This window comes from Crinia signifera, chromosome 3, assembly GCF_055691185.1.
Source record: "Crinia signifera chromosome 3, ASM5569118v1, whole genome shotgun sequence".
Taxonomy (NCBI): Eukaryota; Metazoa; Chordata; class Amphibia; order Anura; family Myobatrachidae; genus Crinia; species Crinia signifera.
Genome location: NC_139219.1, coordinates 278,372,560 through 278,391,750, shown reverse-complemented (window position 1 = coordinate 278,391,750; position 19,191 = coordinate 278,372,560). Strand labels below are relative to the sequence as shown.

The following is a 19,191-nucleotide window of genomic DNA, read 5'->3' as shown; positions in this document are numbered from 1 at the left end:
TTTAGAGACTTCAAATTTAGTATTGGTCTGAAAGACCCGTCTGGTTTGGGCACCAGGAACAGCGTGGAGTAAAAGCCTTTCTTCCACTCTGCCCTGGGGACTAGTGTAACCACCCCTTTTTCCAAAAGGGAGTGAGCTGCTCTCACAAGAGCTGTACGAAGCCGTGCCTCCTTTGGTAAGGATGTGGGAATGAACCTCTTCGGAGGCGGCCCTCTGAAAGGGATTTTGTAACCCTGTGTTATAATATCTAACACCCAGGCATCCTGGTCTAGAGAAGCCCAAGCGTCCCTGAAGAGTGTGAGACGCCCCCCCACTTTTGTCACTGTCGGGCGAAGCCCCTGACAGTCATGCAGAGGGTTTGTCCTCTCCTTTTGTGGCAGGCTTCTTGTGAAAAGAGCCAAATTTTGACTTTTGTGTCTTGCCTCTAGAGGACTGAAACCTTCCCCTGAAAGACTGTCCTCGAAAGGACGCACCACCTCTAGGGGAGGGCCGAAAGGACGGCTTAAAAGCAGAAAATCTGGACGTCTGCTTTGCTGAGGAGGCCGTCAGGAATGTACTTTTGCCGCCCGTGGCCTGTTTTATAATCTCCTCTAATTCGGTACCAAAGAGTACCTTTCCTTTGAAGGCTAATGTTTCCAGAGCCTTCTTGGACTCATTGTCTGCTTCCCAGGCTTTAAGCCAAAGCACTCTCCTGGCATTAATGGAGACTGTGGACACTCTGGTTGCCATTTTAATAGCTTCCTCCTCTGCTTCCACTGCATATTCTGCAGCTGCCTTAATCTTTTCTGCAAGCAGTAACGCACCAGGGTCAGCCTGCAGCATGGTGCATAATTCACCAGCCCACTCTATCATGGCCTTAGAGACCCAGGCTGAAGCAATAAGGGGACGTAGGGTAAACCCCACCCCTTCAAAGATAGCCTTGAGGTTTCCCTCCAGCTTTTTATCCACAGAATCTTTAAAAGCTGCACCGCCTTGTACTGGTAATACAGTAGCCTTGGACAACCGTGCCACTGAAGCGTCCACAACTGGGACCTTTTCCCAGAGCTCCGCATGAGACTCTGGCATGGGGTACAGACTAAGGAATCGCTTAGGCATCTGAAGCCTCTTATCAGGAGTTTTCCAAGCCCCTTCTAACAATTCCTGTAACCCCTCATCTGAAGGAAAAGTAACAGCCTCCTTCCGCTGTCGCTTAAAAACACCTTTAACAGGAGTCTTATCCTCCACAGACAGCTTTAAAGCCTGCTTCACAGCTACAATGAGATCCTCTATACCAGCAGCAGAGTTCTCTTCCAAATCATCGCCCTGATCCCAGGGGATGTCAGTATACTCTCCTTCCTCCTCATCTACCACAGTAGTCAAAGCATAAGACCTTCTAGGGGTCCCTGCCACATCATCCATTTTGTCCAGCATTTCACTGAACCTGTTGATCCCTTTAGCAGTATCCTGCATCACCTGAATCAGCGCAGGATCTGCCTGGGTAAGAGGCAAGGAGCCAGACGACTGCTGAGATGATGGCCATAGGTCTCTGTGATTCTACCAGCCCATCACTCTGCCTGTCCAAAAGCTGCACCAAAGCGTTTACTGACCTGCCTAGGGCCCTGGCCCACGCAGGTTACATCTGCTCTGCCCTATGGGGTTCACTGCCCATGGGTCTCACATCAGCGCAAGTAATACATAAGCCCCCCTTGGCCATCTGCTCAGGGACAAACTTTTGTGTGCAAACATTGCACGCGCTCAGTGCACTAAGGGCTCCCTCCCCCAAAACCACAGCCTGATGCTCAGACATGATGCAAGTGATAAATGTATATCTATCAGTATACACAGTGCAAACAATGTACAAGCGTTTATACAGAGGTAATGCACCCAGTCACTTATCTGTCTGTTGGTTTCAACTGCGGGGAAGCGATGCCCAGGAAATCCAAGTCACTCTGCCAGGATCAGTAAGCCAGCTCAGCTCCGCTGCAAGCGTTCTGAAAGGCGCCAAAGTCAGAGTGAAGGAAGAGACCACAGGTCCCTGCTGCTGCGGGGTCCGTGACCTTTTGGCGCCAACCACCCCCAGCCAGCCGCTCCTTAGGTAGGATTTCCTAGTTCCAGTGTCTCCCCCTCAACTGGGGATCACTTGGAACATGCCTGTCACAACGCTGCTGTCCTCTCATCTAGGAGCTCAGCGTGTAAGCTCCGCATAAAATGGCCGCCGCCATCACGGAGCGCCTGTCCCCCATGATCCCCACCTAAATGTGGAGCCGGTTTCAGGGTACTCCGGAGCCCAGGCAGCCTCTTAGAAGAGGCTATAAGCGCTGCACAGGGAGACCAGACAGTGTCTCCCCTGTGCACAGTGAGCTGACAGGACGCGCTTCTGTCAGCTCCTGCTGCGCTAGCAGTGTGAGGATTCACTATGAGAATCCTCACACTGTGCCTACCTAGCTAGGGTAAAAGTTAATAAAACAATAAAAAATCCCCTAACTACTCTAATTCTTCGGCTGCTCCTGCAGCCCTTTAGAATAGCACCCACTCCAGTGGGCACCTAACACGAACTGAAGAGTCCAGGGATGCAGTAGGGGAGGAGCCTACCCTCTAAAACTTTAGGATAGGTGCCTGGCTCCTTCGGACCCTCCTACATCCCAGTGTTGAGCTGTGTCACCAGGACCATTGAAAGAGAAATGAGTGTCACGGACATGCAGGGCCGGTGCAAGGCACCGGAGTACCCCAGGCGAGTCGGGGTGGGGGCGCCCCGGGGGGTGGGGTACCTGTTGCACCGTCTGGGGAGCGGGCAGGGGGGTCCATGCTGGCGTCTGACAGGAGCTTGCAGTGGTGTCCTTGCCACGCGGGTACCTGTGGTGCTGTGTATAAAGCTGGTGGCGGCGGTGGGTCCCTGCAGTGAATAAGAAATAACTAACGCTATGCGGCGGCGCGAGAAGCGCTTCTGTTTTGAAAACACTGGCCGCACGCTGATTGGCCGCATGCTATCTGCCCGGCGGATAGCGCTAGTTATTTCTTATTCACTGCAAGGACCCCCCACCGCTGCCAGCTTTATACACAGCTCTGCAGGTACCAGCGCGGCAAGGACACCACTGCAGGCTCCTGTCAGAAGCCGGCATGGACCCCCCTGCCCACTCCCCAGACGGCGCAGCAGGTACCCCCTGCACGGGGGGCGAGGGGCGAGCTGCCGCCCTCCAGTGGCCGGCGCCCTAGGCAAATGCCTAGACCTGCCTAGTGGTGGCGCCGGCCCTGCGGACATGGTTGCGAACTCAGACACAAAATCATTACTCTGACGGACAATCTGCACCTAGCATGAAGATGGTGCAAATGATGGTGGTGTCTAAAGCTGCTCAAATAGGGTGTCTCAGTCCTTACACACGCAGATGCATGGAGGTACATCAGAAAAAGTCACAAACATGGACTGAAGCGTTTCATGGAGAATCAGGCCCTCAGACCCATTACCTGTTCCTCCAGTAGTGTGATCCTCTGCCGGTGTGCTCTCTCTCTAGTCTCCAGTGTGCTCTCTGCCTGCTGCTGAGCAATGCGCAGTCTCCCGCTATCCGTTTCCAGCTCCTGCCGATGTCTCATACTCACTTCCATCAGTCGCTGAGAGTGAGCTCGTTCCAGCTCCATTATCTGTGACTGTTCAAAAACAATAAAGAACAATGGGACAGATGTATTAAGCCTGGCGAAGAGATAAACTTGAGATAAAGAGGAGATAACGTGGAAGAAGATAACGCAGCAGCGAATCAGCTGTTTGAAATATGACAGTTGAGAGTTGATTGGCTGGTGCGTTATCTCCTTCCACGTTATCTCCACTTTATCTACAGTTTATCTCTTTGCCAAGCTTAATACATCTGCCCCAATATGCTGATTGCCACAATGCATTTCTCCTAAAGGGGCACACACACAGGCCAATTTAAGCCCTATATGTAAGCGATCCAAACGATTTCTGGCACGTCGCCATCGCCCGCAAAGATAGACAGTGCATGCACTGTCTATCCTGCTCAGATCGCCTATCAGCATAGGCAAAACTCTGCTTCGCTCAGATCACTCAGCACACATTGGCAGTGTATCGCATGTGTTCAGCAATGTGTGCCGAGTGATCTGTGCTTAGACCTTGCACAGCACGGGGCACCATCGCACCGTCTGTAGTTAGTTGAGTTGCTGAACCCGGCTAAATGACATTATCATTCTTATTTTTTCCTTACAGTTTATAATGAGAAGAAACTAAATATTCAGATAACAATAGCAGTAGGAAAATAAGATCAGGATGTACAGCATAGCAGTAATTATAAAGGGTATAACCATTAAAATTATTATAGATCACTTTATTTATTTATTAACAGTTCTTTATATAGCGTACACATATTCCGCAGCGCTTTACAGAGAATATTTGAACTAATCAGTCCCAGTAGAGCTTACACTCTATATTCCCTACCACACACGCAGTCATTCTAGGGATAATTTTGTTGGGAGCCAATTAGCCTTCAAGTATATTTTTGGATTGTGGGAGGAAACCCATATAAGCACGGGTAGAATATACAAACTCCGCACAGTTAGGGCCATGGTGGGAATGGAACCCATGAAAGGGCTGTAACTAGGGGGGGGGGGGGTCTAGGGGGTCACGCGCACCGGGTGCTGGAGGGTGGGGGCGCTAGTGTGAGGTCCCGGCAGCGGGGGTCCAGGGACTGGTGGGTTAACGCTGGCACCTGCTGGGGTCCCGGGGACGGGCAGCGGTGGTCCGGGGACTGGTGGGTTAACTCCGGCTCCTACTAGCGCTGCCGGGCGGTGGGCGGGAAGCAGGTTTTGAAAAGACTTGCCGGACGCTGATTGGCTGAATTCAGCCAATCAGCGTCCGGCAAGTCTTTTCAAAGTCATCAGTGCTTCCTGCCGCCAGGCAGATAGCGCTAGGAGATGGAGTGAGTGAAGGCTGCCGCTACACCAGTCCCTGGACGCTGCCTACCCCCGCTGGCTGCACACAGGTATGTTGACAGCGGGGGTCCAGGGACTGGTGTAGCGGCAGCTTTCACATACACAGCCTCTCGCTATTTGCCTGGCGGCTTTCACATACACAGCCGCTCTCTATTTGCCTGGCGGCGGGAAGCGCTGATGATTTTGAAGAGACTTGCCGGATGTCAAGTCTTTTCAAAATCTGCTTCCCGCCCACCGCCCGGCAGCGCTAGGAGCCGGAGTTAACCTTCTCCAGCCCCCGGACCCCCGCTGCCTGTCCCCAATCCAGTAATTTGGTGGGTTGTTTTTTTTTTGGGGGGGGGGGGGGGTGTGACCAAATGACTGCCGCCTCGGGCACCGAAACACCTAGTTTCGGCCCTGCCCATGGACTCCATTCTGTGAGGCAGTAATGCTAACCATTACACCATCCGTGCTGCCTTGTGCATGTATATTGCCCTGTGAGGGGTACTTTTGAAATTAGTCTACAGGTTTATGAGGCTGGTTTGTAATGTTAATGATTATAACAACCTCACAATAACTGATAAAACAAGACAGAACAACAATTACAATCGAGTTAGTTTTATTTTTCTAACAATGGGCCAGATTCTCTAAGCTTCAAAAGTGATAAAATGGAGAGTGATAAACAGCTAGCCAATCAGCTCCTACCTGTCATGTCACAGACTGTGTTTGAAAGATCTCAGACAGGAGCTAATTGGCTGGCTGTTTATCACTCTCCATTTTATCACTTTTGAAGCTTAGAGAATCTGGCCCAATGTCATGGCAATCAATGTTATTGGAAAAGGCTTTGTAATATGTAAAAGATGAACACTGAGGGGTTTATTTACTAAGATAGTAGTTCTATTAAAGATGAGATGTTGCCCATTCAACCAATCAGAATTGACCTCTTATTTATTTAGCACCTTCTAGAAGATAATATATGGAATCTGATTGGTTACCCCTAGCAACATCCCATCTTCAATAGAACTCCTATCTTAGTAAAAAAAAAAAAACCTCAGTGGTAAATATACTAAAGTTTCTAAAAAAATTGTTGTTTGTAGGGTATGTTGAGCTGTGAACGTGTTTATGTGTATGTCATTGTTTATGTATATGTTTGTGGTACAACGGAATCAAATAGTTCCATACTTTTGTAAATCTTGGTGGTACCCATGTGATGCTACATATGTGTTTGTCTTTTTTGATATTGAAAACTAAATAAAGACGCAAGTTAAAAAAAAAAGTTTCTAAAAAATAAAAGAGGTGATGTTGCTATAGCAACCAATCAGGTTCTGTCTGTCATTTTCTAAGATGCAATAGAGAAATGATATACATTACCTAATTGGTTGCTATAAGCAACATCACCCCTTTTCATTTTTAAAAGTTTTATTTACCCCAAAGACATAACAACACACCCATACAATGGACTAACCTAGTGGCTGAAACTAGAAATTTACCTCCAGGTACTGAGTCTGTCTTTGTGCCTCTGTCAAATCTTTCTTCAAGGAAATCACTGACTGGCTGAGATGTTCCTTCTCAAAGTTAAGACGCTGAGCCTCTTCATCCACACGCATATGTTCCCGTTTCACCTGTATGTGACAGAGAAGGTGAGACTTCAGGGCCCGGAAGCTATAGGAAAGCTGCACTATGTCACTCTAAATGTACCAGAGCAGTGTGATGAGCATTCTGTGATTGCAGGTCCTGGGAGCTATAGGAAAGCTGCACTATGTCACTCTCCACGTACCAGAGCAGTGTGATGAGCATCCTGTGATTGCAGGGACTGGAAGCTATAGGAAAGCTGCACTATGTTACTCTTTATGTACCAGAGCAGTGTGATGAGCATTCTGTGACTGCAGGGCCTGGAAGCTATAGGAAAGCTGCACTATGTTACTCTCTATGTACCAGAGCAGTGTGATGAGCATTCTGTGACTGCAGGGCCTGGAAGCTATAGGAAAGCTGCACTATGTCACTCTCCACGTACCAGAGCAGTGTGATGAGCATTCTGTGACTGCAGAGCCTGGAAGCTATAGGAAAGCGTCACTATGTCACTCTCCATGTGCCAGAGCAGTGTAATGAGCATCCTGAGACTGCAGGGCCTGGAAGCTATAGGAAAGCTGCACTATGTCACTCTCCATGTACCAGAGCAGTGTGATGAGCATTCTGTGACTGCAGGGCCTGGAAGCTATAGGAAAGCTGCACTATGTCACTCTCCATGTACCAGAGCAGTGTGATGAGCATCCTGAGACTGCAGGGCCTGGAAGCTATAGGAAATCTGCACTATGTCACTCTCCATGTACCAGAGCAGTGTGATGAGCATCCTGTGACTGCAGAGCCTGGAAGCTATAGGAAAGCTGCACTATGTCACGCTCCATGTACCAGAGCAGTGTGATGAGAAACCTGTGACTGCAGGGCCTGGAAGCTATAGGAAAGCTGCACTATGTCACTCTCCATGTACCAGAGCAGTGTGATGAGCATCCTGTGACTGCAGGGCCTGAGAGCTATAGGGAAGCTGCACTATGTCACTCACCATGTCCCAGAGCAGATGTTATGAGCATCCTGTGACTGCAGGGCCTCGGAGCTATAGGAAAGCTGCACTATGTCACTCTCCATGTACCAGAGCAGTGTGATGAGCATCCTGTGACTGCAGGGCCTGGGAGCTATAGGAAAGCTGCACTATATATGACTCTCCATGTACCAGAGCAGTGTGATGAGCATCCTGTGATTGCAGGTCCTGGGAGCTATAGGAAAGCTGCACTATGTCACTCTCCATGTACCAGAGCAGTGTGATGAGCATCCTGAGACTGCAGGGCCTGGAAGCTATAGGAAAGCTGCACCATGTTACTCTCCATGTACCAGAGCAGTGTGATGAGCATCCTGAGATTGCAGGGACTGGAAGCTATAGGAAAGCTGCACTATGTCACTCTCCATGTACCAGAGCAGTGTGATGAGCATCCTGTGACTGCAGGGCCTGGGAGCTATAGGAAAGCTGCACTATATATGACTCTCCATGTACCAGAGCAGTGTGATGAGCATCCTGTGATTGCAGGTCCTGGGAGCTATAGGAAAGCCACACTATGTCACTCTCCATGTACCAGAGCAGTGTGATGAGCCTACTGAGGCTGCAGGGCCTGGAAGCTATAGGAAAGCTGCACTATGTCACTCTACATGTACCAGAGCAGTGTGATGAGCATCCTGAGGCTGCAGGGCCTGGGAGCTATTGGAAAGCTGCACTATGTCACTCTCCATGTACCAGAGCAGTGTGATGAGCATTCTGTGACTGCAGGGCCTGGAAGCTATAGGAAAGCTGCACTATGTCACTCTCCATGTACCAGAGCAGTGTGATGAGCATCCTGAGATTGCAGGGACTGGAAGCTATAGGAAAGCTGCACTATGTCACTCTCCATGTACCAGAGCATTGTGATGATCATTCTGTGACTGCAGAGCCTGGAAGCTAAAGGAAAGCTGCACTTTGTCACTCTCCATGTACCAGAGCAGTGTGATGAGCATCCTGTGATTGCAGGTCCTGGGAGCTATAGGAAAGCTGCACTATGTCACTCTCCATGTACCAGAGCAGTGTGATGAGCATTCTGTGACTGCAGGGCCTGGAAGCTATAGGAAAGCTGCACTATGTCACTCTCCATGTACCAGAGCAGTGTGATGAGCATCCTGAGGCTGCAGGGCCTGGGAGCTATTGGAAAGCTGCACTATGTCACTCTCCATGTACCAGAGCAGTGTGATGAGCCTACTGAGGCTGCAGGGCCTGGAAGCTATAGGAAAGCTGCACTATATATGACTCTCCATGTACCAGAGCAGTGTGATGAGCATCCTGAGGCTGCAGGGCCCGGAAGCTATTGGAAAGCTGCACTATGTCACTCTCCATGTACCAGAGCAGTGTGATGAGCATCCTGAGACTGCAGGGCCTGGAAGCTATAGGAAAGCTGCACTATGTCACTCTCCATGTACCAGAGCAGTGTGATGAGCATCCTGTGATTGCAGGTCCTGGGTGCTATAGGAAAGCTGCACTATATGACTCTCCATGTACCAGAGCAGTGTGATGAGCATCCTGAGGCTGCAGGGCCTGGGAGCTATTGGAAAGCTGCACTATGTCACTCTCCATGTACCAGAGCAGTGTGATGAGCATTCTGTGACTGCAGGGCCCGGAAGCTATAGGAAAGCCACACTATGTCACTCTCCATGTACCAGAGCAGTGTGATGAGCATCCTGAGGCTGCAGGGCCTGGGAGCTATTGGAAAGCTGCACTATGTCACTCTCCATGTACCAGAGCAGTGTGATGAGCCTACTGAGGCTGCAGGGCCTGGAAGCTATAGGAAAGCTGCACTATATATGACTCTCCATGTACCAGAGCAGTGTGATGAGCATCCTGAGGCTGCAGGGCCCGGAAGCTATTGGAAAGCTGCACTATGTCACTCTCCATGTACCAGAGCAGTGTGATGAGCATTCTGTGACTGCAGGGCCTGGAAGCTATAGGAAAGCTGCACTATGTCACTCTCCATGTACCAGAGCAGTGTGATGAGCATCCTGTGATTGCAGGTCCTGGGTGCTATAGGAAAGCTGCACTATATGACTCTCCATGTACCAGAGCAGTGTGATGAGCATCCTGAGGCTGCAGGGCCTGGGAGCTATTGGAAAGCTGCACTATGTCACTCTCCATGTACCAGAGCAGTGTGATGAGCATTCTGTGACTGCAGGGCCCGGAAGCTATAGGAAAGCCACACTATGTCACTCTCCATGTACCAGAGCAGTGTGATGAGCATTCTGTGACTGCAGGGCCTGGAAGCTATAGGAAAGCTGCACTATGTCACTCTCCATGTACCAGAGCAGTGTGATGAGCATCCTGAGACTGCAGGGCCTGGAAGCTATAGGAAAGCTGCACTATATGACTCTCCATGTACCAGAGCAGTGTGATGAGCATCCTGAGACTGCAGGGACTGGAAGCGATAGGAAAGCTGCACTATATGACTCTCCATGTACCAGAGCAGTGTGATGAGCATCCTGAGGCTGCAGGGCCTGGGAGCTATTGGAAAGCTGCACTATGTCACTCTCCATGTACCAGAGCAGTGTGAGAACCAGAATTAATTTTCAATTGACTAAAACCTTTCTTAAATCCAAACCCTTTTTTTAAAAAATTTGGTGAGCATGTGACTTACGGCTACCTGACCAGTGCCACTTCCAAACCCCTTCAACAAGTGGCAAAATATTTTGGCTGTGCAACTTTGGAAGGAAATTTAAATTTTTGTGCGTCACTTATATATAACTGGAAAATGACGTTCAGCATTTGTGTTAACTTTACTTCAAAATGATATTAAACATTTAAACATTCAAAACGCAGCACACAATGTAATTAATGGGTGAAACACACATTAATTGAGTCCACAACTGCAAAAAGGGACCAATGCTGCTTTGTGCGCTCTGTTGTAATGTCTGTGCACACACACGTGCGCACAGCTTAGAGGGAACACTGATACCCACCCCGTTTGCACCCCTTTATACATTATTACATCACACTGAGCAATGCCATAAGTTCTTTCCTATAAACATAACCAATACTACCAGAGGTGTCACAAGGGGGGTGTGGTGTGCACCCAGGTGTGACCCTTCGAAGGGGTGACATGAAAATGCAGCACATTCTTGTGCAGTGCCCAGGTCCTATCACTGCATATTAGCTGGCAGTGTAGAATGCCCCGGAATGATCTAACGTGCGTTTCACCTAAGGTCAAGACCCCATCTCTATGTGACCCCCCCCCCCCCCCTTTCTGTCATATGCACCTTCACATGCGAGGGAATGTTTACTGCATTGTCACCCATGGAACACTTATCCATTGTATGAATGCCCCTATTGCCACCCAGTTGGACCCATTTAGTGGAGATTGAGATGCTTAGGGCTCTGCATCACCAAAAATTGCTGACAGTTGAGCATGCAATGGCCTATGGGTGCATGGTTGCTAAAATCATGAGATCCATCGGCAAAGTGGCCCCTCATCAGAGGGCCTGGAAAACCATCCTTGTCCTTAATGTAATAGACATAAAGACAACAGTGCAACATGATAATAACACAATGAGACACACAGAAAAGTGCCAGATAGTAAAAACAATCCCAATAACCCCTCATTCATGACATGAGGCTAGGAGAATGGAGGGGAGGTCCTAAATTAGCATCGGGGTGGACTTCGCAATGATCTTACTGATTCCACCTCACATGTTTTCCTGAGTACTGGAATCTAATAATGGTAACCCTCTTTTTCTGGGGTGCTTCCAAAGACTGAAAAGTGGGTGAGCATGTTCATGTGCACAAAAAAAGCATTACAACAGTCGCATTTCTGCAGATAAAATTCACAGCACTGCTTACAGTGTAAATTTTTAATGAGCCTTAATGTACAGTATGTCTATCTCTTGCCCATATTAACCATCATTTTTTTCATACAGTATGATGATTTTAGTTGTTGCTCAAGACATGGAGTGCTCTAGAAGGTCCCTTCCAACACTGACCTTTTCTAAAGCAGCTTTCAGTTTGCTGTTTCCCTTCTCTAGAAGCGCTTCCGAGTGTTGAACATTCTGTATGTCTATCTCAACCTGTGTCTTCTCATCTTGTAACATCTTTGCTCGCTCTTGTAGCTCCAGCAACGCAACGCTCTGTTCCTTCTCCCGTTGCTGCTGCTTGAGCAGAGCCTGGATGGGGTGCAGTGACATCTCCTTAAGTCAAAGATTATGAGCTACAGTATATATACACACATTTCAGGAGAAGACTAGAACATATTTTATATATATAGGTAGTGCTGCTTGGTTGTGCTGTGGCTTTATCACAATTGATGCATTTTGATCACTTTTCCTGATGATGGTCCCGAGAGGACGGAAACGTTGTGTCACATACTATGTATCCGATGTGAAGGTTTGAATAAATACTCAGCATTTTTATTTGCAGAATTAAGACTGGTGAGTGCCTCTTATTTATCTCTCTCTAAATAAATTTCCTGAGGCGGCACTCCAAATAAGCTGATAACTCCAGCTGAGGGAGATATGAACGATCCTGTGCCCTCCGCAATAAACCACTGTGATGCTATGAACAATGGGCCTTATTCAGATCGGAGCTCAGTACATTTGTTTGGAAAATGGGCAAAACCATGTGCACTGCAGGTGGAGCAGATGTAACCTGTGCAAAGAGAGTGCACACGGTTTTGCCCATTTTCAAAACAAATGTGTACTGAGCTCAGATCTGAATAAGGCCCTATATGCAGCATATGCACCATATATACCATATAAAACTCAATATTGACAAAATGATAACTGTGGCAGATACACCATATTCCCACATGATGATAATGTGGAAAATCCAGACCAGGTTTTAGATAAGCAGCTGCAACAAAAAAAAAATGAGATCCAGTCCAGGTTTTCTAATTGATGTGATCAGGGTTGGGCTGATTAGCAGCACCTGTGCTTTCCTGATATACTGTAAGTGTTTCCAGGACAGAGGGTTATTGCTTTTGATGGTGGAACAGCTGCCCAAAGTGATAGGCCGGGGTGTGGGCTACGGTAAGGACCACTGGAGCTTTCTGAAGAGTTTGTACTATGCTGTGACACCTGTATGCTGCAATGCTGTAACTATTCTTGCTGTGCTGATTACCTGGTATGCTGTTCACCTGCTACAAAAATAAAGACCAAGACTTCATCTGATCCAGTGTATGTGCTTCCTTCTCACATAACATAATCAATATGTTGACACTCAATTGTTAGCCTAACCCTAAATGAACCTAGTTGCATCCTAACCATAATTGTATGTGTCGTTTTATGTGTCTTTATAACATGCTACTCTATTAAAGAACAATACAAATGTGTCATTATTTAATGTCACAAAGTAAAAGAAAAAAAGGCACTGACAATGGTTTAGCATGAATTTCATAAAACAAGAGTTTTTCAAAATTTTCGCCATAAGGACTAAAATGTGTATTTATTGCTATAAAGAAACTATTCCAGCCATTTTTCCTTTTTATAAGCATAATAAGGCTGCTTATAGCCACAGTGTTCCATGAACTGCTATCTTGGTGCATTGCCTTACTGACTCACCTGCTGCAGATCCTCTGATCGTGCCTGATAGTCCCTGCAGGCCAGCTGCATCTCCCCCAGCTGCTGTTGCTGCTCTTGCACCGTCTGTGAGAGACGCAGGTTCTGTCTCTTGCTGTCACTCAATGCCTGCCGAATGGAATCTAGGCGCTCCTGGTCCCCAAATACAAAACAAACCATCAGGGCTGCTGAGAGGTATGCCGGGCCTTGCAAAAATTTTGGGGGGGGGGTGTCCTAATTGTGGGAGGCGTGATCACCTCCCGCAATTAGGCCACATCCAAAAACTAGTGGGGTGAAAACACACTGTAAAGTCGAGAGGGGATTGTTATTGTCGCCCCCCCCCTCCCCCCCAGCAGCAGCACATATCTACCTCATGCTATCAGTGAGACGCTCATGCTAAGCTTGCTGTCAGCACAGCACATGCTGTACGTGTGTGCTGCTGCTGCCCGAGAGAGACGGAGGAGAAGGGGTCAGACCAGGGCCCCTCCAGCAAGCCTGGGCCCGGGTAATTAGTACCTGCTCCCCCACCCCCTCTCGGCTGCCCTGCAAACCATTACTGTATGTCTTCATACACGCTTTATCTTAGTGAAGTTTGCGGCACCAGTGTGCGTTGGGTAGTGGCAGACCATTACCTGTAATACCCGCCTGTCTTGTTCAGCTGCTGTTAGAGCTCCTTGTAGTCTGCTCACATCCTCCTGCAAGTTCCCTCTGCCAGATGCCGCCTCCCCAAGTGCCTGCGTTAGCCCCTGTGACTTCTCCTGCAGCTGCCGCTCGCCATCCTGCGCCCTAGACAAAGCCATGCTCAGCCGCTGCACCTCCCTCTGCAGGGCTACCTCTCTGTCTTCACTCTTTTTCAGGTGATCCTGCAAATCGTGTGCTCTTTCCTGCAGAGCCTGGACTTCTGCCTCCCGTTCTGCGAGACAGAGGCGCGTTCGCTCCAGTTCGCCCTCCAGGGATCGGCGCCGTAGCTCCAGGTCAGTACCACGGTTCTCTGAGGCCTCAAGCACCTCTCTCAGGCTCTTACACTCGAGCTCATGTCGACTTTCACCGCTACGAGATCGACACAGACGCTCCTGCAACAATCAATGGGTTATTAGCTGACATTATTAGCAGAGTAAATGTCTATCCAAAACATCAGCACCATTTACTGTGACACCAATGTCTCTGATACTGGGGCATAGTCATGTGAATAGCTGCTATTACTATTATAACATATCAACTAGAGGAGCTGTCCACTTTGGGGCAGACATTCTCTTGTCAGTGACCTTGGAGATGGGATTTCTTGGATGTTACTCTGCTATAATCTTATATATATCACTGATCTGTGCTATAACTGATGGACAAGGTGCCACTACTCTTACTCATACTTCCCACCCACAGTAAGGTAACTCCCATCCACAGCCACTGTCTATGAGGAAGACATCTAGTTTGTATTCAATGCAGTAGTGGAACTTTTTAGACTCCACCTCCACACTTTAACTTGAGGGGCTGGACAGTGGAAGTGTGTGTGTGTGTGTGTGTGTGTGTGTGGGGGGGGGGTCCTATAATCTCCTGCACAACCTTTATAATATTACCATACTCCATTATCTTCCTTTGTACCTGTAAGTCCTTCTTCTCATCCTCGCAGACACGCAGACTGTGCTCCAGATTTAATGCGCGCTCTCCTGCAGCTTGCCGCTCCGCCTCAACGTGACGAAGGTTGTCCTGCAGCAGCCGCATCTCTGTGTGTGATGTGCCCAGCCTCTCCTCTGCCTTCTGTTGCCCTTTTACAATAATATAAAGCAATATACAATATGTACTATGCATCTTTATGGATCACTCTTACAGCATAAGCATCTATTCACAGGGTAGCGTGCGCCGACCATCCAATGATCTCTTCAGTGCTCGCAAATCTAAGTCAGTCTCTGCTGACAGACATGCGGTGTCCGGGGCCTGAAAACTGGGCAGGTGACGCCCATCCCCGGAAGCCAGGTGCCCGTCCCATATTCACATGGGGATGCCCATCGGTTTCCTGGGCGCACCCAGCATTTTGGTAGCTATGCCCAGAACACACAGGGAATTTGCATGCGAACACCTCCAACCTGTCCCTCTGTGCAAGCGCCGTGGAGACTATGCAAGTCTCCGAATGTGCCTGCACAGAAGCTCTGCGCATGCACAGATCACAAACATCGGTCCCCGGTGCAAACACGCCGGTGACCAAATCAACTTGATCGAAGGCTTTAATTAGTTTACTATCACTCCCATCTTTGTCGATCTGAACTATTATCTAGGAGCCTGTAATTCACAGGTGCCCTTGGATATACAGGTGTGTGAACACTGACACACCGGATATATGCTGCTTTGTCTCACATTTGTGAACAATTATAGATTGTGCACTATTTGTACCAGGATTGTACTCTGGCGCCTGATTTAGGAATAGGAAGGCATACATGATCAACATAAAACTAGTTACCAGGCCATCAAAAGGATGGAACAACATAACCGTAATGTCAGCACCAGTGGCTGTGTCTGGACAAATGGAGCATTACAGGGTGAGTATCCCTTATCCACAGTGCTTGGGACCAGATGCATTTTGAATAACGGATTATTCTGTATTTCAGAATATTTTTATATTTCCCAGTAGTTCCAGTTACATATAATGTCCCTAATAGTGCCAGTTACATATCATATCCTTACCTGTGGATCAACACATAAGCGAGCCTTCTTGCCAATAACAGCCCTTTTCCCATAAGACTTTATGGCCCTTATTCAGATCTGATCGCAGTACAAATTTGTTCTCAAAATGGGCAAAACCATGTGCACTGCAGGTGGGGCAGATGTAACATGTGCAGAGAGAGTTAAATTTGGGTGGGGTGTGTTGAAACTGAAATCCAAATTGCAGTGTAAAAATAAGGCAGACAGTATTTACCCTGCACAGAAACAAAATAACTCACACAAATCTAACTCTCTATGCACATGTTACATCTGCCCTACCTGCAGTGCACATGGTTTTGCCCATTTTGAGAACATATTTGTACTTCGATCAGATCCGAATAAGGGCCTATATGTCTACCGGTACTAGTATGCCGCCTGGACTTACGTCGACGAGTGGCAGTGTGGACTTAACCCCAAGGGTCCCAGGCAGCTACCGGTAGGGGGCAGCAAGCACGGGAACTACACTGCCTACAGAAAACTAAGCTGATACTAAATGACAGGACTGGGACACAATAAGGGGTGCAATAAGCTTAGATACAAAGACATAGGTCGACTGAGACAAGGTACTTCACAGTGATAAAGCAGGGTTGCCGACTTATAAATGCTCCTCTCCGGGAGAAGCCCGGAGAGGAGACTTTCCTTACCCGATCGGGGGGCGGGGCTTGATTGTGACGTCATTAAGCCCCGCCCCCATTACGGGAAACAGGAAAAATGACTGATCTCTATGGAGGGGGCGGGGCTAAAATGACGCGATTGTGCCATTTTAGCCCCGCCCCCTCCTCTGAGACCCGCGGATTGCGGCATTTAAATGCCGCGATTCGGGGGGCTCAGGGGGGTCCCCCAGATTCCGGGAGGATTGCCCACCCTTCCGGGGGGCCGGGAGGAGGACCCGATTTTCGGGAGACTCCCGGGAATTCCGGGAGGGTCGGCAACCCTGTGATAAAGTGATCTTGACTAAGACAAAGAAGATGCAATGAATGATACAAGAATAACTGCTATGCAGAAAATAGTGACGCGGACAAAACAAACAGTAACTGAGGTATTTACAACAGAACGGAGTGGCCCAAAGCCATGGCCTAAACAAAGGCCCTAACTGGGAAGCTGGCCTCACACAGCTAACTATAAGTGTCTGCTAACCTCTCTGCCAAATAACAGTGTAGCAGTAACAAAAGCTTGATGGTACTGGCTTGCAGGAGAGGGGGAATGAGCAGCCAGGACTAGCCAGAGGTAGCCTCCCAGAATACAGGTAACAAGGGGTTAACCAGCAGGACCGGCCACACCAACAGAGTCAGAGCAGTCTCCAAACACGTCTATAACCGGCACCAGAGCAGCCCAAATGAATCACTTATAAAAGCTTGCTCAGTGTGTCCACCCCTGATTAGGAATAGACAGCAGCTGCATGCTGTCTCAGGTGCGCAACTGATTACTTCCCTGTGGCTGCCTGGCAACCCCGTCGCCTAGGCAACCGCTGGGGAAGAGGTGGTGCCGACAGGGAGAGACGTGCTGAGCGTCTAGCAACTGTTGCCATAACGCCGTCCCGGACCGGAACTTTGGGAACGGCAGTGACGCGTCATCCCGGCTGCTTAGCAACAGCCAGGACCGGAGCTGCAGGACCTGGCTGCGCCGGACAGGAGCCGCTAATGCGGCCTCTAACAGTTACATATCATGTCCCCGGTATTCCCAGTTACAGATCATGTCCCCGGTATTCCCAGTTACAGATCATGTCCCTGGTATTCCCAGTTACAGATCATGTCCATGGTAGTCCCAGTTACAGATCATGTCCCTGGTAGTCCCAGTTACAGATCATGTCCCTGGTAGTCCAAGTTACAGATCATGTCCCTGGTAGTCCCAGTTACAGATCATGTCCCTGGTAGTCCCAGTTAAAGATGTCCCCAGTAGGTTTTTAGAAAAAAATAAAAAGTACATTCTGGAAACGATGGTTTTCGGAATAATTTGATATTTGGTTAAGGGATACTCAACCTGTACTTTAATTGTTCATTTTGGCGCCATCTAGTGGCATGCACCGCATTTGAATTCACCACACAGGGATGAGGAACAATGTTATAGGATTTTTTGTTTCCAACATAGGGACTGATTCAGACCCCTAAGCAATTGTCAGAATATCATAGGCGCAATTTTCGTACAATTGCAAAGGCAATCACAGTTTGAGTTGCAATGGGTGGGGCGCTGAGTATTCTGTCAACGGACCTGAAAACGCAGGCCTGTCTGGGCTGCTCTGGGAGAGGGTCACAGTGACTGCGTGATGTCACATACATCACAGAAGCTGGCCATCCTGAGCCTGGTGTTTAAGCAAGGTTGTGCAGCCAGGGAGCTACTGGGCATGTGTGAGCATGCCACCGCGTAGCGAAGCGCATGCACAATAGCGGTGAGCTGAAAACATTTTGCGGAAGGGACCGGGGGAGCGGAGCAGTCTCGCCCTGTGTCTGTGCTCTGAATTACCCCCCAAAAGCCATGGATGACCATCAGTAGCAGAGCATTGTGAGAATGAATGCAGACTTGGGAGTTTCAATTAAGCATAAGTGAAGTCTCCCCCTATCAATGTCCTTGTGTGACCAGCGTGGGCCTAAGGCAGGACGTAGCATGCAGACACACTTTTGGTGTTCTCCTTGTGTGAGCATGAAATGTAAAAGCTGTCATCGTGCCTTTCATTTCACACAGCTCATTAGTGACGTCGGGTTCTAAAGAACAAAAAGTGATGTTCCACATTTATCTGATAATCCATCCCATTATGTAACAGCCTGTGAAGCTTCCCATACAGATAACAGGATAAACTTCCCCTCCCTTCACATCTCCTTGTTAAAGCTGAAGGGTCGCACCCTTTCAAAACATAGCCCCAGGCTGCAAAGTCTTTAACATTGAGAGTTGTCCATAAATCTAAACTATAGTCTATAAAAGGTACTTTTTTTTTAAACTGCAATATAGATCTTACTTTGAAGTAAAACCCCACCAAAATCTAACTCTCTCTGCACAAGTAACTTCTACCCCACCTGCAGTGCACATGGTTTTGTCCATTTGAGAAGGAATTTGCCGGAAGGAGTGAACCAGAATAACCCCCAGAGTGTTGAAGCAGCCTGCGACCACACTATTGGCAAGAGTAAAGTATTGCATGTCATGCATCTGTATAAGACAGTAGCCATCAGCTCACAAAAGAAGATACTCACAACACTATGTAGTCTGAAAATCTCTCTCCACACTCACAGCACACTGATCCTACATGTTACACCAATTAGACTGCAGGTGGAGGTGCAGTCCAGTTATAGGTTACACTGAAACAAGTGCCTACCAGATTGCTGTATACTGCCTGTGTGCAAGAAGCCCAAGAGTAGGGAGTGTGGCATACCGTAGATGATCTATATGGTCTTGTTAGACCATACAAAAACAAATGGTCCCCATGACAATGGTCAACACGAAAAAGGGTTGACACAAGTTTTTTTAACATAGACTCATGATAGATCTGAGCGACCCGTCCGATTT

General features: G+C 48.4%; 1 protein-coding gene across 2 annotated transcripts in view; it reads right to left on the bottom strand.

Moving 5' to 3' along the window:
- The window catches only part of CROCC2 (ciliary rootlet coiled-coil, rootletin family member 2), a 151,627-nt gene that overhangs the window by 9,608 nt on the left and 122,828 nt on the right, over positions 1-19,191 (bottom strand). The window contains exons 30-35 of one of the 2 annotated variants that reach the window (XM_083178176.1): positions 14,602-14,765; positions 13,635-14,075; positions 13,006-13,155; positions 11,434-11,637; positions 6,384-6,515; positions 3,442-3,621 (exon numbers count right to left, since the gene is read on the bottom strand). In XM_083178176.1, coding sequence (XP_083034302.1) covers positions 3,442-3,621; positions 6,384-6,515; positions 11,434-11,637; positions 13,006-13,155; positions 13,635-14,075; positions 14,602-14,765 — 1,271 coding nt within the window. The remainder of the gene's footprint in view (positions 1-3,441; positions 3,622-6,383; positions 6,516-11,433; positions 11,638-13,005; positions 13,156-13,634; positions 14,076-14,601; positions 14,766-19,191) is intronic. The other variant, XM_083178177.1, reaches the window with a different exon arrangement.